At 42.6% G+C, this 21952-nt stretch overlaps 3 protein-coding genes across 3 annotated transcripts; 2 read left to right on the forward strand and 1 right to left on the reverse strand.

Moving 5' to 3' along the window:
* The first annotated feature begins 1224 nt into the window (after window positions 1–1224).
* On the forward strand, window positions 1225–9884 carry ddx55 (DEAD (Asp-Glu-Ala-Asp) box polypeptide 55). Its single transcript, XM_006640383.3, has 14 exons — window positions 1225–1368; window positions 1534–1584; window positions 1680–1766; window positions 1909–2000; window positions 2107–2169; window positions 2579–2728; window positions 3287–3476; window positions 4192–4274; window positions 4540–4671; window positions 5111–5203; window positions 5461–5575; window positions 6043–6211; window positions 7138–7430; window positions 8436–9884. The coding sequence occupies exons 1-14, from the start codon at window positions 1261–1263 to the stop codon at window positions 8610–8612; spliced, it is 1803 nt and encodes a 600-aa protein (XP_006640446.1). The 5' UTR covers window positions 1225–1260; the 3' UTR covers window positions 8613–9884.
* Window positions 9885–9971: 87 nt separating this feature from the next.
* Window positions 9972–15494, reverse strand: eif2b1 (eukaryotic translation initiation factor 2B, subunit 1 alpha). Its single transcript, XM_006640237.3, has 9 exons — window positions 15226–15494; window positions 14403–14504; window positions 13721–13857; window positions 12870–12986; window positions 11981–12093; window positions 11778–11846; window positions 11370–11445; window positions 10918–11043; window positions 9972–10179 (listed from the first exon to the last, which is right to left on the reverse strand). The coding sequence occupies exons 1-9, from the start codon at window positions 15236–15238 to the stop codon at window positions 10024–10026; spliced, it is 909 nt and encodes a 302-aa protein (XP_006640300.2). The 5' UTR covers window positions 15239–15494; the 3' UTR covers window positions 9972–10023.
* A 233-nt stretch (window positions 15495–15727) lies between these two features.
* Window positions 15728–21934, forward strand: gtf2h3 (general transcription factor IIH, polypeptide 3). Its single transcript, XM_006640238.3, has 13 exons — window positions 15728–15806; window positions 16181–16260; window positions 16528–16634; window positions 17546–17691; window positions 17791–17853; window positions 18080–18109; window positions 18505–18533; window positions 18608–18682; window positions 18998–19051; window positions 19331–19399; window positions 19944–20079; window positions 20599–20635; window positions 20721–21934. The coding sequence occupies exons 1-13, from the start codon at window positions 15797–15799 to the stop codon at window positions 20788–20790; spliced, it is 906 nt and encodes a 301-aa protein (XP_006640301.2). The 5' UTR covers window positions 15728–15796; the 3' UTR covers window positions 20791–21934.
* The last annotated feature ends 18 nt before the right edge of the window (window positions 21935–21952 follow it).

Raw genomic sequence — 21952 nt, forward strand, 5'->3', positions numbered from 1 at the left:
TGGTTTCCCTTCCAGTGCTGTGGTTCCCTGTGTGCTCGTGCCCCAGACCTGGACTGGCATCCTGTCCAGGTTCTTGCAGCTCTCACCAGGAAGGTGTGGCTTGTTAATGAGGGAGCTCGGAACATTACCAAAAAAAAAACTTCTTTCTTCCAGAGGCCATCAGGCTCACGACGAGTGCAAAGACGGTATGATCTCTATATATCCGATAGACCCCTCCCCACCCCACAATGTGCATATACTTTCTTAAATATCTAATGAGCAGATTATTATTTTATTTTGCAGTAGAGAACAAATGCACTTACGATGCACATGCAATCTTTTCACTCATAAATCAATTTATGGACTTTGTGCTGTGTTTTCTTTAAAGTTATACCCAGTTTTATTTGGAATGTGTTGTACGGTATGTTGCACTGATTGCTGCTTAAATTGCCCCATCTCCTTGGGGGGGAAGAACATTTTGAATTGAACTAAAATCCAATAGATAGCCCCCACTAATACAGACAAAGGTGTGTAAGTTGGGGGTTGAAACACGCTACTATTCCTGGTACCAAGGGGTAATATCAGTATTTCATGAAAAAGCTGGATGGGATGCCCTGGCCAATTAGCTTCCAATGGTCAAATGAGCTGGGTGCCTTCCTCCATGCAGATCTTTCATTTCTGAAGAGAAACTGTGTACACTAAAAGATTGGCTGGAACTTTTTATTGACCTGCTACAATCCTTTGAGGAAAATATATTTTAGTTAAATTCTTAAATACCAGTAAATTAGGGAATCGGGACAAAATGAATTTGAAGTTTTTTTTTTGGATGGCTTTAAACCCACTGGTGGTAGCCTTTATACATGAAGGTCTGATAAAATGAAGATAAAAAAAACTTGACAGAAAACCACTCTACGAAGGTATATATGATTTTGAAGCGAATTCTAGGTGTATTTCTAATTATGCTCTTGCCCTGTTTATATAATAGCCACTTTATATTTTAGAGACTGCAAAACCTAATTTAGTTGATCACAAACTTGTATCAGCATTTAGTTGTCAAATAGTTTTCATTTTTAGCTTGGTTCTCCTGAATTATACCCTTTACTTGTTTCGTAAATAGAAAATAGATTTACCAATGTACTGGACATGACACATAACGATAAAGTACTACACGCCTTAATCCGGAACGTATATGCCGGTACTTGTTGCTGGCCGGACAACGTACAGCAAAGCAGGAAGTTGAAACGGCGTGTTTTGGGGGGTTTGCACTGGACATTTAAAAAAATGGAGAATGTGACGGAAGGTGGATGGGACACTTTACCTGTTAAATTGCACCAAAGTATTTTACAGACTCTTAGTGAACTGAGATTTACTCACATGACGCCAGTCCAGGTGAAATGTTAAAGTATTATAATAAAACTTTAAAAGATAAGTTACAGTTCTTAGAGTTCAATGTGTTCTGGTGTTGCGTGAAGATACTGTAGGAATTGCAGTAAAACATCACTAAAGCGTATCCTATCATAAAAAGTAAATATTGACTCCTTTTTTATTCAACAGGCTGCTTGCATCCCACTGTTTATGAACAACAAAGATGTTGCTGCAGAGGCGGTAAGCACGATGTTTTATTTACTGACCGAAAACAAACTTGCTGATTTGTTTACGTTACACTGTAAAACTAAATGATTTGATATTTGTTAATTCAGGTCACCGGGAGCGGAAAGACTTTAGCCTTTGTCATTCCCATCCTGCAGATACTGCTAAAAAGAGAGGAGAAACTCAAGAAAATGCAGGTAAATCGGATACATACTTTGTTCATTTTAAAATGAGTTGAGGTCAAGCTATTTTTTTTTAAATGTACCGATGTTCTTGTCATTTTACATAAATACGAATATACGCATACGAGCGATTGTGTTTTTTTTTTTGCTCTTCCAGGTTGGCGCACTGATTGTCACGCCCACGCGTGAGTTGGCCACGCAGATCAGTGAGGTGATGGGACATTTCATCCAGCACTTCCCTCAGTTCAGGTTAGCTATTGCGTGGAGTGGGTTGGCCTTCACGGGGGACCTTACAGTACACGCTGACTAAAACGTTCGCTTTCCTAATGCGACGTTTCTAAAAATCTCTTTTCAGACAAATACTTCTAATCGGAGGAAGTAATCCTATAGAAGATGTGGAGAAATTTAAAGCGCAGGGGTAACTACGTCCGCCGCAAATTGTCTTTGGATGGGTGTTTTTTTGGGGGAGTCCTGGAAACGGCATGATTGGTGTGGTGAACTAGTGGTGCAAACGTTCTTTCATTTCTCAGCTGTGCTTCTACAAATAAATCCACTCGAGTGGGGCTTTAAGAAAGCAGGACCCGCTGTTTAAGTAAGCTAATAATCAGACCCCCCTCGAGTTCGTGCTTTTCCTAATTCTCACTATTTGGGTTTTCTTTGCTAAGTTTCGTGGTCATCCTGCGGTATCTTGCATTTGCTGATTTGGGGGTTTAAAGCAGGCCACTTTACATCTGAGCACTGTCATTTCCCTCGCCGCCTCCTGGCGGCCTGGATCGGAGGGAGTGGGGTGGATCCCTCCTGTTCTACCGGCTCTTTCTCTGTGAAAGGGGCAACATCGTGATCGGCACGCCAGGGAGGCTGGAGGACATGTTCCGGAGGAAGGCGGACGGCCTGGACCTGGCCAGCTGCGTCAAGACTCTGGACGTCCTGGTGCTGGACGAGGCCGACAGGCTGCTGGACATGGGCTTCGAAGCGAGGTGACGAATTCAGGGGCCGGGTTTGCTGCTGGTTTATTGTCAGCCTCAGTAGGAAGGCTGTGTCCTCAGTCTCTGCTTGCTGGGGATTTTGCGGATTGCAGCCGTAGTTATGGCAGAGGTTTAGAAGCTGTGAAAGAGCATGGTGTAGACTGTGATTATTGGCAGTTCAGTTTGGTTTATTTGCCATATGCACAAGTGAAATGAAATGCTTATTTGCCTGTATGTGCCAATACAAAGACATTCAAGAAATCACCGAAAACATCGCCACAGAACAGCAGCAGCAGCAACAAGTTAAATAACGTACAACTTTAAAAAAAAGTCAGACGAGCAGTGTGAGAAAAAAAACCATCAATGTGAGCCAGCTATGTGCTTTTTTTCCCTTAACTATGGCAACACCCTCGAATGCATCGATACAGCTACTGTATGTCATCATTGTCATTTGATAAATGTAATACAATGCAACACAGAGATCTGTCTCAGAAGCAGGAGCAGAGCAGAAGGGCTCGCGTGCACGCGTGTGTGAGTGATGGCCAGCTGGAGTGGCGCTCTGTCTTGCAGCCTGAACGCCATCCTGGGGTACCTGCCCAAGCAGCGGCGTACGGGGCTGTTCTCCGCCACGCAGACCCAGGAGCTGGAGAAGCTGGTGAGGGCCGGGCTGCGCAACCCTGTGCGCATCACCGTCAAGGAGAAGGGCGCGGCGGCCAGCAGCGTGCAGAAGACCCCCGCCAGGCTGCACAACTACTACACTGTGAGGCTCTCGCCTGGACCCCCGTCGGCCCACTGCTTCCAGTCTGGGGCCAGCTGTAGGACTTGGTTGACGTGACCGAGAGAGATGTGACATACTTCCTGTCAGGACAGTTTGGGCTGGATTGGATGGGCCGTGCTCATTCCACAGCGCTCTGCTGTTCTGAAGCTGTGAGCAGCTTCTCAAAATGGCTGCTCCCACCTTTCCAGTATCTCCTTGTGTCTCTGACTAAAAACATTGAGAGAGTAGCTCAGGAAAGACCTAACAATTATACCAGACACCTCAATTGCCAAATAGATCTAGTCTCCTTGGTGATGGTAGGGATATAACCTTTATCAATCAATCAATCAATCAATCAAGGTTGATTTATCAATGCATGGACAGTACAGCATACAGCGGTGTTGTCGGCAATGAAATGCTTTATCTGCAAGCTCGTTAAGAGGGGTAGAAGGACAGAAGTTTATAGGGATTAGGTTAAGTTAGGATACAATAAATTATACAATTTCAATGTACGATACAATTTACAGATTGTGCAAAAGTAACACAGGGAGATACGGTAGGATAGGATGTATTTATACTGTATGTGTTGTGAGAGTACAAAGTGACAGGAGGGCGCTGTTGCACCCTATCATTTCAAGCAGGTTGCCTATTTGGTATTGACAAGGTGCTGACAATGAAAGGACAGTACTGGCTCAGACGGTGTTCATTGTGTGTTTAGGTCTGCAGGACAGAGGAGAAGTTCAACATGCTGGTGGCTTTCCTCCGTCAGCACAAGCACGGGAAGCACCTGGTGTTCTTCAGGTAGGCAGAGTCATGTTTGTCATCTGCCAGATTTTTATTTACTCCAGGTCAAAATGCAGAGGAAGTGTCAGCTCTAGAAAAGCCTCTTTCTCATTTAAAACTAGAGGAAAAACTCAGTTGTCAGAGATGTCAGAGCCATAGCATACCCTGAACCTGCCATTGTCTTGTGGTTACAGATTTCCATGCATTCTCAAATATATTCAGAAAGTGCAGTTCTCATTCCCCTGACAGAAGTAGGGGCTGATTTTGAGCTTCTCTTCCCCAGCACCTGCGCCTGTGTAGAGTATTATGGAAGAGCCCTGGAAGCTTTGGTTAAAAATGTCAAGGTGCTCTGTATCCACGGAAAGATGAAGGATAAGCGTCATAAAATTTTTAAAGAGTTTCGGGACCTGAAAAGGTAAGTGGGGTTTACTTTTACCGCCTATTTCTTTTCTAAGAATGAGTTATCCGTTTCCCACTTGTTGTAACAGTGGCATCTAACCCTTGTACTTGAGAAGAGCTGTGGCATGATCTGTCTTCAGAGCCAGAAACCCTTTTATAGAGAATTTTGAAGTATATATTATAAATGCAAAGGTTATTTCCAACTGTGTGGATGCATGCTGGAAGCATGGTTATTGTAACCAGGTTTACAACATTGATTTAATTATTCTAAAGATTAGCATTAGTTTCAACGTTAGGATGATGGAAAGAACAGAGTTCTCAGTCATCTGATTTCTCTCTGTCAGTAGTTGACAGTGATTTTACTGCGCTTGAAAGTCATCATTATAACGGCTGCATGTGTTGGGTCAGCAGCCATCTCACTGTCTTCTTGCTAACACTTTCTGTTGGGCCGGCAGTGGGATCCTGGTGTGCACAGACGTCATGGCCAGAGGGATTGACATTCCCGAGGTCAACTGGGTCTTACAGTACGACCCCCCCAGCAGTGCCAGGTACCAGTCCAGACGTGCCCCTGATCACTCCTCGCGCTCGCTTACATTACCGAACAAACCTCTCTGACAGCCCTGTGTGTACGGTAATGAGGGCTCTAGCAAAGCACTTGGACTCTCCAGTAAGTTCCAGAGGAAGTAAACGGAGGGGACACTGACGTGGGTAAACGGGATTTTGCGAAACCCAGGGCTGTGGGCGGGGATGGGTATTGACTGGGAGCTGGTTGTGAGTGCAGAGCCTCCTCTCTCTCTCTCTGCAGTGCCTTTGTGCATCGCTGTGGGCGTACCGCCCGCATCGGCCACCAGGGCAGCGCTCTCGTCTTCCTCCTCCCCATGGAAGAGTCTTACGTCACTTTCCTGTCCATCAACCAGAAAGTAAGTTGGTGCTGAGGCTTCGGGTCGGCTTGCTAAAAATGAAAGTCTAGACGGGTTTGCATAACATTTAACATTTTTTCTCGCAAAGGTTTTTTTTTTAATAGGCTCCTGAGCTCGGTTCCTAAAGCTTTCTCTCACTGTTTGCTGTGTAGACTTGAATACTGATAGGTGCAGTGTTAAACAAACACCATTCCTGTTTTGCGGATAGAGGTTTATATAGGCGTCTGTAGTTCTGGACTTGTGATAAATGCAGAAGCAAATTATATCAAGAATAATACCGACACCTGACAAAATGAAAGAATCAGGAAGATATGTAGGTCTAATGGGCCAGAATCTAACTTGACTGGATTATGCATTAGTGTCACTGGTAATGTGCAATGAAAAAGGCAACGTGATTGCAGCAGATGTTATCGGAAAGCAAAGCGAGTAGGGGTTGAGGGGGCAGGCTGATTGGTTGTCTGTTGCAGTGCCCCCTCCAGGAGATGGCCCCGGTGAAGGATGTGGTCGATGTCCTGCCCAAGCTGAAGGCCATGGCGCGGGCGGACAGGGCGGTGTTCGAGAGGGGGATGAGGGCGTTCGTCTCCTGCATTCAGGCGTACGCCAAGCACGAGTGCAGCCTCATCTTCAGGGTCAAAGGTTCGAAGTGGCCTGAGATGGGAACTTTATCTCCATCTTCATGATTTTTGCTTTGCTTTGCGGATAAAGCTGATGTGTAAAGCGTTGTGCATTTTGGTTTGAGCAAATTTACATAGAAATACGGAGTTAAAAATGTTATAGCCTCATGGGTACTTCTTCAGATTACACACTTACATTCAAGTAAATGCCAGATAGAGCAACTAATGACTTAATGACACTAGTATGGTACTTATTGTGGTAGCTCCAGCAGCACACATGTAGTGAAACGTATTGAAAATAGATAAAGGGAAAGGTGTGTAAAGCATTATAATGCAGTAGAGTAGATCATTGAATATTTGTGGACCATTAATCTGTCCAACATTTTCTGATTCACATGCTGATCTGCCACAAGAATATATTACAGTAAAAGCTTATTCCTTGTGAAGTGGGCATGGTACTAAAGGTAATATATTGTACTTTTCATTAAACAAGACACATATAAGTAATTAAAGATGACATATATAAGTAATTTGTGTTTTTACGTACTTTATGCTTTAGGTATACTTTTTATACAGTGAACCAGTTGGAAACTCTTAAAAAATATACACGCAAAACTGCAAAAACATTATGTGATAAAAGTGTGTGCAAAAATAAGCTGCTGTAAATACACTGGTGTGGGTGCCCAGCATGCTTGAAAATCTCCCTCCCTCTTAGGGCCTCAGTGATCGGTGGCCTATTTCAGTCACAGTCAGGATTGCAGACTGCGGTGCAAAACAGCGATGCACAGTAGTTACCTGAAATGTATCCTTGTGATTCACTGGTGCTGAGCTGATCAGCCTACAGAAGTCCCACAATATGGAGCAGCTTTGATTTCGCAGTGCACACCCTCAAGGCCTCCCTCGACTGAAGTGAAGGACATTCCCCGCCGTCTTGCTCTCTGTTCCCAGATCTGGACTTCTCTGCTCTGGCGCGGGGGTTTGCTTTGCTGAGGCTGCCCAAGATGCCCGAGCTGAGGGGCAAGGCTTTCCCGGACTTCACCCCCGACCCCATCGACACGGACTCCATCCCGTACAAGGACAAGAACCGGCAGAGGCAGAGGAGGAAGATGCTGGCGGAGCAGAAGGAGAGGGAGCAAGCTCAGCCCGTCAGGAAGATCTTCGTCAAGAACAAAGCCTGGTCCAAACAGAAAAGCAAGAATGACAGGAGGAAAAAGGTGGCGGCCAAAAGAAAGAGAGAGGAGGTAACTCTTTACTGAGGTTTTTGTTCCGGCCACCTGCTTTGAAACAGCCCAGGTGTGTGTGTTTCATGTCCCGGCTCTCAGCTGTGAATGGGGAAGAGCAGGCAGTATCCTTTTAGTCGCCCACCTTGGAGCCACTTGTGTTTGAACACGTCACAGGCTGGAGGAGAGGTGCGTCCCTCACTGTCAGGACCGCCTGCCTGCCAGCGTGGGTCGCTCTGTCTCTGAAAGAGATCCCTGCCACATGAATCCCAGCCTGCTCTGTCCTTGGTGGTGCTCAGCCGTTTGGGGGAATTGTTGTCAAATATATACTGTATAGAGAGATCACTTTATTGGCTTTATTCCAAACACAATTTATTGTATTTGGAATTTCCCAGCTTGCGCTCCATGAGACACACAGACAGGGAGAGAAGGTTTATAAATGTTTTATACATATGGCACCCCCGGAGCAGCTGGGGTTAAGGGCCTTGCTCAGGGGCCCAACGGAGTAGGATTCCTACTCAGGCCTCGGGATTCAAACTGGCAACCTTCCAGTCACAGGCGCAGATTCCTAGCCCCAGAGCCACTGCACTGCCCCAGAGTGTGACAGTGAGCTGGGGACATGATCCTGGTTTAATCCCATCATCAACCTGTGTTCTGGCATGTGCCTTCCTCTGTCCTCTTCTCTTTTCCCAAATCTGGACTTCTCTGGCTGAGCTATTTGGAAATCCCTTAACTTGTTTAGTTAGCAAAAGGAAAAGAGTGGAACAACACTTATCAAGAGTCATTATAATTGACTTGACTTATCACTGAAATTGCCGTCACTTCTGGTTAAATGTGGTTTTAAAGAGTTTCTCAGTTTCTGCTGATTTTTAAACTTGCTGAGGTTACGATAACATTGTATAAGCGAGCAATTACCTGACCTGGTGATATCCTTCAGGAATGCATTACAAAATTGATCTCAGACTTTTTTACAGCAGCTGTCAGAACTGTAACGAGCAGTCTAATGATGATTCTTTCTGGTATCAGGGCTCAGATATTGAAGACGAAGACATGGATGAGCTGCTCAGCGACACCAGACTGCTGAAGAAGCTCAAGAAGGGCAAGATCAGCGAGGAGGACTTTGAGAAGCAAGTGACAGCTGCACGTGTTTCACAGTCCAAAACGGCAGGCAAGCAACAAGAGGAAGATTCAGAGACAGACTAAGAGTGAACAATGGTTAGAATCCTAGTTGCAAAAAAAAAATTGTAAAATTGAAAAACAAATGACAGAAGAACTGCCTTTTTCCCTGAGCTGAGTGACGAGTTTTCAAAATCTTCTCAGGGATGCAGCTTTTTAATCAAAGTAAGACCAAGTTGCAGTCACGGTAAAGTAGAAGAGACTTCAGAGAAATATTTCACATGCTCTTCAGAACCTTTTCGGTTTGTCACCTGGAAGCAACTTAAACAGCTGAAGCTCAGATCCTGTGTTGTTATACTGGCTTCTTAAGGAGAGTCTGTTCATTCATTGATGCCTTTTTTAAATTGATGTAAAATTGCTTGACTGCATACAACAGTGTTTATTTCCCTGCTACCTCCTGCACAGGGCTTATTGTTAACCATAACCATATTGTTGAAGCTGACACTTTGAGGAAATGGCTACCCTGGGATCAATTAGCAACTGTTGTAGGTGGGCTGAATGAACCACTTGTTTGCCAGCAACTACAGTATATCATCCTGCAACTCATTACTGGCAGCCCACTGAAGCTCAGCAGGTGTGAGCCTGGCCAGCACTTGGACGTGAGACCTCCTGGGAAAGCTAAGGCTGCTGCTGGAAGAGATGTTAGTGTGACCAGTAGGTGTGTTCTCCCTGTGGTATGTGTGGATCCTAATGCCCCTTTTATAGTGAGGGGGGACATTAAACTGCAAAGAAAGGTGCCATCCTTCAGATGAGGCGTAGAACTGAGGTCCTGACTCTTCTGTGGTCATTAGAAATCCAAGGGCCAATCCAAACAAAATCCAAATTTGTCCTAGCCAAATTTCCCCCTGACCTTTACCAGTCATGTCCTTTTAAAAATACCCATATCTGAATTGGCTTCATCACCCTGTTCTCGTCTCCACTGAGAGCTGGTGTGTGGTGAGAGTACTGGAGTACTTTGGCTGCTGTCTCATCATCCAGGTGTGGGTTACACATTGGTGGTGGTGGAGGGGAGTCCCCATTATCTGTAAAGTGTTTTGTGTGGAGTGTCCAGAAAAGCACAATGTAAATGTTGGGGTTATTATTGTTGTTTGTAACCTTACTTTTTATTCTCAGGCATGGCAATTCTGGTTCTGGTACTGTATGATCAGGTACCCAGGAAATCTCCATGTTAGTGAAATGTTTCTTCAAATCTGCAATTTGTTTTTCAAATGTAGTTAGTCCAGAGCTAACCTATGAGTATCTAAACATTTTATTTTTAATTCTGAATTAAACAAAAGATAGAATATTCAGTCCCATTAAGTGAAGATTAAATATTCGTCAGGTTTATGTTTCTCAACATCTAAGTACTGATTTTTTTTTAACAAGCACAAAATAGTTCCACTGACATTTCTTTAAACAGCTTTATTAGATATATAATTTACTGGCATCTTCAGTGCTGTTACAAATATAGCTTGATGAGTTCATCACTAACAGCTGAAGGGGTGAGCACCCCCAGATCTGTGAACAGGAGAGTGATGAGGGAGGGAGGTGTGTAGTCAATCATAGGATGCTCTTCTGCTAGATTCGTGCTCAACTTCAACGTATCGGCTTTGTACTGTGAAAGACAAAACATTTATTGCAGCAGCCACATAATATCTATATATCTGTATATCCATGAATCCATTTTCTAACTGCTTCATCCAATTGAAAGTTGTAATGCAGCTGGAGCCTAACTTGGCAAGCAACAGGTGCAAGGTAGGATACACCCTGGCTGGGACACCTGTCACACACAGACACAGACACACACATGCTCACATCAGGGCCAATTCTCCCAAAGCCAATTAACCTACCCGTATGCCTTTGAACTGTGAAAGGAAATCAGAACACCCATGGGAAACCCAAGGGAACATACAAACAGAACATACGAACTCCACATGCATAGCATCCCAGGACCTGGAATTAAACCCAGGACACAAGCTCTGTGAAGCAGTAATGGTCACCACTGTGCTACCATGCCACCAGAACATCTGAATGTAAGTGGATAATTCAGTCTGAATGATCTTAGCCTGGCTGAGCACTGTTGTCAATGAGATGAAGGAATTAAAGACTGGGTGAAACGAGTCACTGGTATGACTACGGTGTGCAACAGCAGCAGTGCTCTCACATTCTCGATGGCCATAACTTAATTTGTGATATTTTTTTTCTCTCTACTTGTGACTATGATTTCAAAGCACGTCTATGTGAAATCAGAAGCGAAGACAAGTCAGTTGAACAATCTACTGAAAAGTATCTTCAGAAAAAGTAGATTGATTTTGCTGACACCGAGATTATTATTTCTGAACTTGCCCTTTACCTTAAATCTGTCAGGAACATCTTGCTGGTTCAGTGGGTAAAGTCTGACAAACTTGAAGCTTTCTGCCACCACATAAAAAGGCTTGTTATGTGCTTTGGAGCACACTGCCATTTGGTATGTGCCAATCTGCAAAACAATTAGAACAACAATAGAAAAGAATTAGAATAAGATTCCTATACAATATGTAACTTCTGATAGTTTGTAAATTATATGGTTTACAGATTACATACTGTATGTTTAGCACAGTATAGAGTGCTGAACAGCTCTTGTCTTTAAATTTTCTTAATTGTTATTATTTAAAATACATTTAAACCTCAAAATATTTGCCTCCCAACACTAAACGGTTTCATGCCACAGCACCAAATAATCAGTATGTTTTAAAATGAGAAATAAAAGTATCCTGTGTTAATGAATCCTGTGACATGACCTGGTGCGTCTGCGACACCACTCACCTTGTTGATGATGCCTCCACTCTCCACTACACCTTCAGCTCCCACGATCACCAGGTCCACCTTCTCCATGACGTACCTGCAATGACAAACAAGAATCTCCTGTCCTGCGGTTGGATCCATAAACAGCACCCTTCTGTCGTACAAAAGCCCCTATGTCACCTGATTCTCCTGAGTGCTTTGTACACAGGCACTTGGCACACTCAAATAAGCAGTCTAGAGCAGGATACATACCTGACCTCCAGATCTACGCCCTGCAGCCCTTAGCCCAAGTGACATTAAATATTACTACGTTCACAAAGCTGGTTTTGCAGTGTGTTGGTTATACCTGCGCGTGAACATGGCTGTGCTGTGGAACCAGTTTATTGGAGGTTTTGAAATTCCAGCTTGGAGATTCCTGCAGGTACCTACCCCACAGCAGCATCCAGGATCACTGTGACCGGAACATTGAGTTTTCTTAGCTTTTCTGCCATATTTTGCCTGCAAAAGAATAAGAGTTCACTAAAATAGATCATCCAGATACTCTCCGACGGGTAGTTCCCATTGTAGATCAGATAGAGTGCTGCGCTTGTTGGTATTTCTTTTTTATTGGGTCCATGCTGCCATGTACTTGCCCTGCGGTGTCGGGCTGAGATTCAGTCACGTAGACGGTGAAGCGCTTCTTCTCCGCTGCGGCTTTCTCCAGCACGCGCAGCACCACCCTCGAGGAAGAGTGGGTCAGGATTTTCTACAGCGGGAAAAACCAGGAGGTGAAAGGACACAGGATTCCCTCCCGCTCATGCCCAGCAGAGCAATGCAGCAGTGCTGAATGCGGTCTGCTATACTCTCTGCTCTATGGCTAACTGATGCCCTGAAATCAGTAAGATGCCTGCTGGCTTTTGTGCAGAAATCAGCAACCCTGCTCCTGGAGAGTCCCAGTTCCCCATTAGTAGAGCTAAATCGTCTAGTTCTCAAGACCTGGAACAATCAAGTTATCTACTTGATGATATATTAAAGTAAGGTTGTTTAAAAAAAAATTCACAGCCCATAAGAACCTGAAGCCCCTTAACTGAGTATATGGCTTTCTTAATCGATCCTCCCATCCATCCATTTTCTAATCACTTCTAATCAGGTATGCAACACACCAGGTCCCTTTTCCCCCAGAAACCAATTAGCTGACCAGCATGTCTTTGGACCTTGGGGGGAAACCCATGAGAACATAAAACCTCATGCAGACAGCACCACTGGCAAGGCAACAATACTCACCACTGCGTCACTGTGGCTTAGCTGATCAATAACTTAGTATTGCCAGTATTCATCAACAGTTGATTTAGGGTAACATACAAGACTAAATGGACTGGGGCTCTTCAGGACTATGGTTGGACTCACTTGCTTTATGACAACTAAAGAACACATATCAGTCTTTCCTATAGGAAGAATTACCTCCACAAAGTTCAGTCGATATCACTTCAACACTGTTGAAGAGAAGCATGCTATTTACTACTCTTCAACATAGGTACTCACTGCTCCGTCCTTGATGAATGTGTGACAGAGTTTTGCAACTTTGTTCCTCGAAAGTGATATTTTCTCCAAGAAGAGTTCTCCTCTTTCAATCATCACTTTCTTGCATTGTGATAAGTCCTGTGGACAGGGTGGGAGAAACAAAATGTTCTCAACACCTGGGCCCCAGCTGCACTTGAAAAAACATCTACAAGATCTGAGCCTTTTGGATTCACAATTTCCCCACAAGTTCTCGCATGCTGAATATGTTCACTTGGGTATGGAAAGGAGACTGCTCTCCCGTGATGCTGGAGGACATTTGTTTAGTTTCTCCTTTTGTCACCTTACCTTAGTGTAAACTAGGCTTCACACTGTATGTAGGATGGCAGAGCAGAGCTATGTTGTAAACTAAGTCACAGACACTTACGTCACTGCCTTAAAGCTTCAGTTCAGGGTTTACACCAAGGGTGGACTATCCTGGTCTTGGGAGGCCTGTATGTCTGCAGGATTTCACTCCAACCCAGCTTTTAACAAGTTCAATCAGATCCTTATTGGCTTAGTGGGGAAAAAATAGCTTCTTCCAGCACTTCGGCTTCTGGTACTTTGAAGTGTTCAGGAAACCCCACAGACACACTAGCCCTCCAAGAGCAGGACAGCCCACCCTTATTAAGATGCAGAAAGTTCTTGTAAGAGCCAGTAGGCCAATCAAGATATTGATTGATATTTCAGGCCAGTCAGCTCTGAGAACTTTGAGAAAGATGTGTGAACTTGTACAAGGGCCTGCAATGTGTACAGTAAAACCTGCCATGGATCGGATCGGCTACGCAGTGGGCGTTTTCTGTACTTTTCTGCCAAAACGGACAGGCAGTACTGACCGGATGCTCCAGAGAGGTGAGGCTGATGAAGCGCAGGAACAGTTCTCCCCCAGACGAGACGGCCACCGAGGAGTCCACACTGGTCAGTTTGTCGATGGCCTGAGTCAGGTTCTCTCTCAGACCCAGGATGGTCTCACCTGCACCACAGCAGAGGGGAAACTGAAGAGGAACTTCTGGGAGAACTGACCCATCCCCGATCACGTTTAAAGGATCAGCTCTATCTAGTTAATACTACTACACACCTGAAAAAGGCTCCATAGCCGAAACATTGTGTTTTTTTTCTTCTCTTTTCAGCATGGAATAAACCTTTACTTGTGAGATTGTTACAGCCATCTGTATGAAGATTGGAATTCCAGACTTGTAACTTCAATGCCTATTTGAACTGATAACATGGGTGATGACTGTGATGCTGTCAGGATGGGCTTGGTTATGGCAGCTGTATGGGGTAGTGGTGAGGGCTCTGGACTTCCCACCAAAGGGACTGTGCGGTCCAATTCCTAATGGGCTACTGCAGTCTTTGAGTGAGTTGCTTCACTCAGATGGTTCCAGTAAGTACCCTGATCTCTCAATGTAAGACAGTGGGATGTAAAGCTGCTCTCAGCTGACTGATCTGTTTGAAGAACGTAGTACCAACAGGCGTGACGGGGTCCGAGTACAATCCCTTTTTCCGGGAATCGGTTACCTTTGTCTCTTTTCAAGAACTCCAGCAGAGTGCGGATCGCGGCCACAGCGGACGCCATGTCAGGATCCTGCCGCATCTGATTCCTGAAATACTCCACCAGTTCTGAGGGAGACAGAAGGGTCTTTGACATGACAAAGATCTCTGTTCAAGTTACCTCTCAACAATGAAACCAATTCCTTTTATGTACAGTATTTTACAAATGCCAGGCACTGCAAATGCTCAATCTAATACAATTGTAAAACTAAATCACAACCATAGAGCTACTGTAGTAGACATAAGTACGTTATAAGACATTATCTCTTACCCACAGTGTTACTACTTAACAATGAAGTGTAAAAACACCGCTTGTTGAACTACTAATTCATCCGAGCAAGCGGTAGTAAGATTTCACCCAATTTTAAGATTGAACATATGGTGTGCTAATGCTTATTTCTAAAACTTTATGGACGTATATGGAGTTTTAGAAGGAAATAATCACAACATGCATGTATCAAACCAATTTGGGGGAATTGTGACGCCTCCTAACGAACACGCTGGAGTGAATAAACGGGAGTTATTTTATGGAAATATACCAGTTTTTCGTCAGACCCTTCCACACACTGGCTCAGCAAGACTAGTTCAATTCCACCAAAAGGACGTTTCTCTCCATTAGAAAAGTCATACCAGACAAAAAGGCCTTAAATTTAATTTCATTTGACCAAAAACGCAGCGTTACAAGAAAGAAAGTAAATATATTAACGATTTCACCATTTTAGCATTGTCAAGACTGTAGGATGAAAAGTTAGGTCATTCGTGGTCTAATTTATATACCATGGCAACATACCTTTTTCATTCATTTCTGAAAGACAGAAGTAGGCAACTTTCTCGGAGGGTGGCTGGTGCAAACCAGGCAAGAGCCAACAGCTGTAAGACGCAGGAATATTTCCACTTGAATGGCTGTTTCAGACAGTCAGTAAAATAAAAGGCGAAAGTCAAACACGTAGTAAAATCTGTTTTATTTAAAAATCGAAGTTATAAAAATAAAAGCGATCTAGATTAATTAGTTCAGACGTTTTGTAATTAGAAACAAATTATATTAACTTTTACATAAGGAAATTATTTGACAGCCGGATACTTTTCCCCCTTCAGTGCAATAGCTGATGAAATAGAAGATCTCTTAATTATTTACTGTTTTGGGGGATATCGTTGTTTATTAATCCGATAATATGCGCATTTGAAAGAATGATCGATTTTCCTAAAAAATACTGGATTTATCAGTATTTCAATTTCACTCGTGCAGCCGAGCAAGCTCAGAGTGACTAGTCGAGGTTTGATGACGTCCGCATGCTGCGACACTGTCAGGAAGATGGCTTTCTGATACTTGGGGAATATCTTTCTGCGTTTGTGATGCAGATATGGCTTCTGGTGGGTTCATTCAACTTAATTTCGATTATTATTATTATGTATGATCAATACGAGGAATATTTAGTTCGTGCATCTTTAAAAACAAGCCTTTTTGTCTTTCGTTTTATTTTACTTAAGTTGTTACAGTGGCATGAGAGGGAATTAGTACAGTATATTTCACTGCTGTTTATTAAGTTTGACGCCAGAAACAATCCACTTCATTTAAGAATGTAAAATGTAACCTTAGTTGGTACAGGACACCGATTACCTAAAACATAATTACGTTATTATTTGTGTGCAACTGAGTTATTACGGCATTCTTTCGATAGAAGATAAGTTAAAATCTTGTTGTGTGTCACAGAGAATTGGGGGTGATTCCTTTCTTCTGTTTGCAGAGGACGAAATCAGTCTTCTCGTCATCGTGGTGGACGTTAGTCCCATCTGGTGGGGCCAACAGTCGCAGAAAGAGCCCGAGGTAAACGAGACGGTTTGTGCTGTATTCTTGCTAGAATATATAGGTAACCGCAGCATTTACCTAGAAGTGGTTTTAAGGCAGTTTGAAAGTTTTAGCTTTTAGCTGCCGCTCGTACTGGCAAGCAAACTGCCTACAATCTGTCACCTTTGTTTTTCTGTATTTGCATTTGTGGAGGTCTGGAAAATATGGATTCTAAGAACTTTTGCAGTTTGTGAAAAGAGTTGAAGTTCACAGCACTTGGTTTACTTTCATTGCTCTGTGAAACAGTTCACCCTGTCCAAGTGCATGGATGCTGTGATGCTGATGGGGAACTCGCACCTTGTTATGAACAGGAGCAACAAACTCGCCATTATTGCCAGCCATTGTCAGGAGAGGTAAAGATGTATTATCATTTGCGATGAACAAGGGTGATGGATTTGAGTTCCGTTTGCCCATTTTCCATTCTGTTTCAAAAACCTTTATTAGTATTTTATCTGTTCTGGTGTGTTTTATGTATCTGTGCCTTTTGCTATTTCACCAGAGTTTGGATAACACTATATATTTTTTATTATAATGGAACTTTAAATAATTTTCCCATTTATTTGATATACCTTCCCATTTTGGAATCGCCACTTATGGATTTTCACGTGTCAGCTCACAACTAAGAACCCTGCAGCAACACACAAAGGAAAATGAGGATATACATGCAGACTTCCACAATCCACCCACCTTTGAGATATTTACATTTTAGCATATCACAACCTAGAAAGCTCCATACAGGCATTTCAGTGCAAGCAGCACTTAGGGGTTCACGTAGTGCACCAGGAGTTTGCAGGGGGCGTAGTTTTGCCAGGATCCAAGAGAGCCCTGGCTAATTAAGCCCAATCCCAACAGTGGTGCTTTCCTAATTGTGCATCTCTGCCTCAGGAATCCTGGTTACTTTGAGTGAGTGACATGCCCCAGGCTCGAACCTGCATCGTCCGGATGCTACAGTTCCACCTGCTCTAAGACAAGCGTCTTTACTGGAAAGGCGACTTAAAATTATAGCAAACTGTTACAGCACCCTGATGGTGAAGACTTCCCTTTCCAAAGCCAGTGCAGTCTTGTTTTAGATCATTTTTGGAAACGCACCTCTGTTTTTGTGCACAGACATGTACTGTTTTTACTATCAGTTATCTTGTACGTGCTTGTGTTAAAGTGTCCTGGGGATCTGTCAGAGTATGGCAGGGACAAAGTGGGCAGCATGCCAGCGCTGAACATTGCTCTGAGCATCACGCATTTCCTGTTGTGCTCCTTGTTTCTGCAGTCACTTCCTTTACCCCAATAAGCACTGGAAAGCTGGTGATTTTACAGGAGATGAGGCAGCATCAAGCAGTGGAGACGGCAAATATGAGCTCCTGTCGGTAGCCAATGAGCTCATTGCTGAAGAGATCAGAAATCTCATGGCGAGAAGTAGGTCACTCTGATGTTTAAGTTAGTCTCTCTCTTTCAAAGCAGCCCATGTTATCTGGCAAGGGATTGCATAACATACTGTCCATCCTGTTTTTTCAGCTGATGTGAGGGGCCAACAGACAGAAACGTTGCTGGCAGGATCACTTGCAAAAGCACTCTGTTGTATCCTTCATCTCAGTGTTGTAGCACCAGTACTCTTAAAAACTGGTGGCTCATGGCTACACTGAAAAATACAGATTGTAGCAGCCATTTGTGACATACAGTATGTAGGAGTTTTCTTTCATTTGTAGGCAATGCTGTCTTCCAAAAAATCTCTTGTTTGTATGTCTAATTGGATTTTTAGCTGATGGCCAACGGGCTGTTAGTTTTCATAACAGTTTCTGGACAGATATCCACAGGCTTTCAAAGGAACTTGAAGGTAATGCAGTCCTTTCTTTCACAATTAACTAGTCTTTCATGAAATGTTAACATAGCTTTTTTAGTGTATCACATATTTACTGCTTTATTTTGAAATTCAAATTAAGATTTCTGTATGGATAGGTAGTTCATAAATTTCTGACATCTTTTCTGTTGTGTTGGTTCGTTTACCCTTTATTTATTTATATGCTTTATTCAAGGCAGAGGCTTTCATAAAAGTAAATGAATGATCTGGAAAACGTAACCCCTGATCAGTTATATAGCAGAACTACAGCAGAGAGGAATATTTCTGGACAAATCAATGAAACAGATGATCAAGTATAGATGACAGTTAATAATTGAAAAAGATGTGGAATATGGAATGTTTTGTGATATATGGTCTGTTTTCTTTTCCAGCTGGACCAGAAATGAAATCAAGAATACTGGTGAGCAGTCATTTTCAGGCATAGTTATCTTCAGGAATTTATTCCCAGGATTAATGGTTTTTGTTGTTCTCCAGGTAATAAAGGCTGCAGAAGATTGTGCATTACAGTACATGAACTTCATGAATGTTATTTTTGCTGCACAGAAGCAGGTATGAATGCAAAACAATTTGTCTCTGCCCTTGGCTTTCCCTTCACAATGTTAATTGAAACATGTAAAATATCAAATTGTTAGGAATTAAATTTATGGAACACCTTCTTCTTACAGCAGGCTTTGTTCTGTAATAATTTTTGTGTTACAGCACTAATTAGTGAGATAAGAATGAGGTAAGAATTTCTAAAATGAAGATCCTTGAGATATTTTTTCTGTGATTCGTTTTGATCTCTTTGCTTTTCCCCCCCACTGCTATGTGGTTGTTAATATGTGTTGAAAAAATTCAGGTTTTTAGTTTCTGTTTCTGTTGCAGAGCATACTTATAGACGCATGTGTCCTGGATTCTGACTCTGGACTTCTGCAGCAGGTAGATGTTTAGTTGTTGCCAGCGATGCCAGTACGTCTTGTAGAGACCGTATGTCAGTAGGATTAATTTATATTTAGAGGCCGAAGCAAGAGAACTGTTAGAGTTTTAGTCAACACTGAAAAGAAAAAGAAAGGGGCGAGGGAAACATTGTGCTAGTATGCTTATAGAGCCTTAGCACGATTGACATTTTTCTGATTATATTGTACCCTTCTGAATACTTCTGTTGCAATACCAGTCAGGTATCATTCTGAGCTGTTTGCACCTTTGCTGTTTCTGCAGGCGTGTGATATTACAGGGGGGCTGTATTTGAAAATACCACAGAAGATTGCTCTGGCACAGTATCTGCTGGTAAGAATGCTGAAACATGAAATCTGTAGCAGACATCTAACAGCAGCTGTGAAAAATGTATGTGGGAGGGGACCACAGTCCAATGTGTTGACTAATTGTTACGATGCTAATTAGTCTGACTTTTAGCGATGTGATTTAATTCACAAGGTTACTTTTTGGTACCTATTTATACAGATGCGGTGGTTGCAATGAACTGAGTGAAGCACTTTGATCAGGAATACAGCAACATTATTGCCAGCTGGAATTTGAACCCATGGCAGGAGTCCGGAGCTTTAACCAGAGTTTCACACTGCTGCCCAGTCAGCCTCCTCCATACATTATCCTAACCCTATAATAGAACTGTTATAAAGAAATACAAAAGTAGTCAACATCTTTTAAGGGCTTGTTAACCAAGCCATGGCTGGTGTTAAGTTAGCACATGTGGTTGAGATCAGTGTGTGAGTTTTTAAGAGGGCCATCAGCCGCCTGGTGTGGTGTGCTGTGCGACTAGCATGCTTCCTTTTGCTCTGGGTTAATCCCTCTGTTATGGATCCGTTGTCTCCAGTGGGTCTTCCTGCCCGATGCCGATCAGCGCTCCCAGCTGGTCCTCCCTCCTCCTGCACACGTTGACTACAGAGCCGCTTGCTTCTGCCATCGGAACCTCATTGAGATCGGATACGTGTGCTCAGTCTGCCTGTCAAGTATGTTCTGGAAACTTGTTTCACTTTAATTCAGTAGTTTAATGTTGCTAAGTGGGCTTGGTGATGCACTTATTGCAGGCTGGCAGCACCAGGGCCCTGGGTTCAAGTTATGGGGTGCTCTCTGCGTGGAGTTTGCATTTTCTCTCTGATTTCCTTCCACAGTCCAAGGGCATACTTTAGGTAGGTTAATTGGCATCTGTGAAAATTAGCCCTGCTGTATTGTGTGTCTTTGTGCGTGTATGCCCTGGGATGGACTGGCATCCTGTCCAGGGTGTATCCTGCCTTGTGCCCAGTGTTTGCTGGGATAGACTCTGGCTCCCCCACTACCCTGTTCTGGGCAGAGCAGTTAGAAAATGGATGTTGCCCAGTATGTGACACCAGGAGTGTAGAACTACTTGTGGTCTTGTAAAATGATGTGTCATTTTGAAGCAAATGCCAAATTAAGATCTAATTCTGTAGCAGAGGGTTATGTATGTTGTTACTGCGTTTGTTTACTGATTTTTATTTCCTTCCATGAAGTTTTCTGCACCTTCAGCCCCATCTGCACAACTTGCGAGTAAGTACTATCTAAAGTTAGCCTGGTGAATTTAATACGAGAATTATTGTACCCCTGTTTATTTAATGTGTGTGTTTCTTTCTAGGACTGCCTTCAAGATTTCATTGCCTCAGATGATGAAACCAAAAAAGAAGAAGTTAAAACTAGCTACATGATCACCACTCTTGCTCTGGAAATACTGGAAGATTAAGGACATCGGGAATTGTCTTTAGGAGAATATACAGTAATTGAGACAAGCCTGGACCAAATAAATTTCATTTAGGTTTGATTTCAAACCTTCAGTTTACACAGGACCTCGGAAAATTAAAAAATACAACTGGGAAGGGAAATAATCTCCTTTTTATTTACTGTCACTAGTCAAGAAATGGGTCCCGGCTATGTTTTCTCTGTTCTGTTTTCTCATTTACATAAAGAGTTCTTGACTTTTAAACTATATCCAGAGACTGAATTTGAAACCAACAACTAAATGATTTTTTTTTCAGATCTGCTTGATGAGTAAACTTAATGAAAAAGAAATTATTTTCTTAAACATGAATTTGGTTATACAAGTACAGTTGTCTTATGGTATTAAACTTTGTTCATAATAACATTTTGTTCAGTATTAAATTGAAAAACCGAACATTTTGCCATCCTTGTTTTGTTCTATACAGAATACTGTATGTCATCTCTCAATTTGTTAGACTTCTACATTTTTATTAAATTGAAGAGGTATGTTCATTTCTAGACCAGTGTTGTTGTGTAGATGTTTATATGTCAACATATCGATGTTAAAAGTTAATATTTGGGTTATTAGAAGTATTTTTTAATGCCAAAGGCAATAATGACCTACTGTAGATTACACCACAACCAATCCTAACAGATCAACATTTGTAAACAGTATTTCTAAGATTTTTTTTTAAGTCAAGGAGTTCAGTGTCAGACAGTTAATAATTACCTGAAGAAACATTCCCCTTTTCTAACACTACACCTTTTTATGACCTTTTATTACTTAATTTAGTTTAGTGCAGATATAACTAGATATATGTGTTTACTGTATATCAGATCATATATAGGGCACAGTAAACAATGACAGTTATTTACGTTACACCAATCTACAATTTGACCTTAAATAACGTAAATGGGTGCTTTAATGTGTTTTTGTTTTCATGTTTTCATTTAAAATGTGGGTCATGTTTCTCCATTATTTTGAAAATATTTACTGCAGTTAGGTACCATAAAAAATTGTAGTTGTCACGTTCAGATTATACTCATGCTTTTGCAGTCTAGAAAGCGAATCGGGTTAATACCATTGCTGTCAAACGATTGCTGTCAAAACAA

The sequence above is a fragment of the Lepisosteus oculatus genome, chromosome 22, assembly GCF_040954835.1.
Source record: "Lepisosteus oculatus isolate fLepOcu1 chromosome 22, fLepOcu1.hap2, whole genome shotgun sequence".
In the NCBI taxonomy this organism is placed as follows: Eukaryota; Metazoa; Chordata; class Actinopteri; order Semionotiformes; family Lepisosteidae; genus Lepisosteus; species Lepisosteus oculatus.

Coding starts and splice junctions, on each gene's coding strand:
- ddx55 (XM_006640383.3), top strand. CDS start 1,261: ATGGAGAATGTGACGGAAGGTGGATGGGACACTTTACCTGTTAAATTG. Junction 1,585..1,679: donor AAGATGTTGCTGCAGAGGCG/GTAAGCACGATG, acceptor TTGTTAATTCAG/GTCACCGGGAGCGGAAAGAC. Junction 4,672..5,110: donor GAGTTTCGGGACCTGAAAAG/GTAAGTGGGGTT, acceptor TTGGGCCGGCAG/TGGGATCCTGGTGTGCACAG.
- eif2b1 (XM_006640237.3), bottom strand. Junction 12,094..12,869: donor CATTCATCAAGGACGGAGCA/GTGAGTACCTAT, acceptor TTCCCGCTGTAG/AAAATCCTGACCCACTCTTC. Junction 11,847..11,980: donor TCTCAGCCCGACACCGCAGG/GCAAGTACATGG, acceptor ATTCTTTTGCAG/GCAAAATATGGCAGAAAAGC.
- gtf2h3 (XM_006640238.3), top strand. Junction 17,854..18,079: donor ACTTGCAAAAGCACTCTGTT/GTATCCTTCATC, acceptor GTTTCTGGACAG/ATATCCACAGGCTTTCAAAG. Junction 18,683..18,997: donor TTTTTGCTGCACAGAAGCAG/GTATGAATGCAA, acceptor TTTCTGTTGCAG/AGCATACTTATAGACGCATG.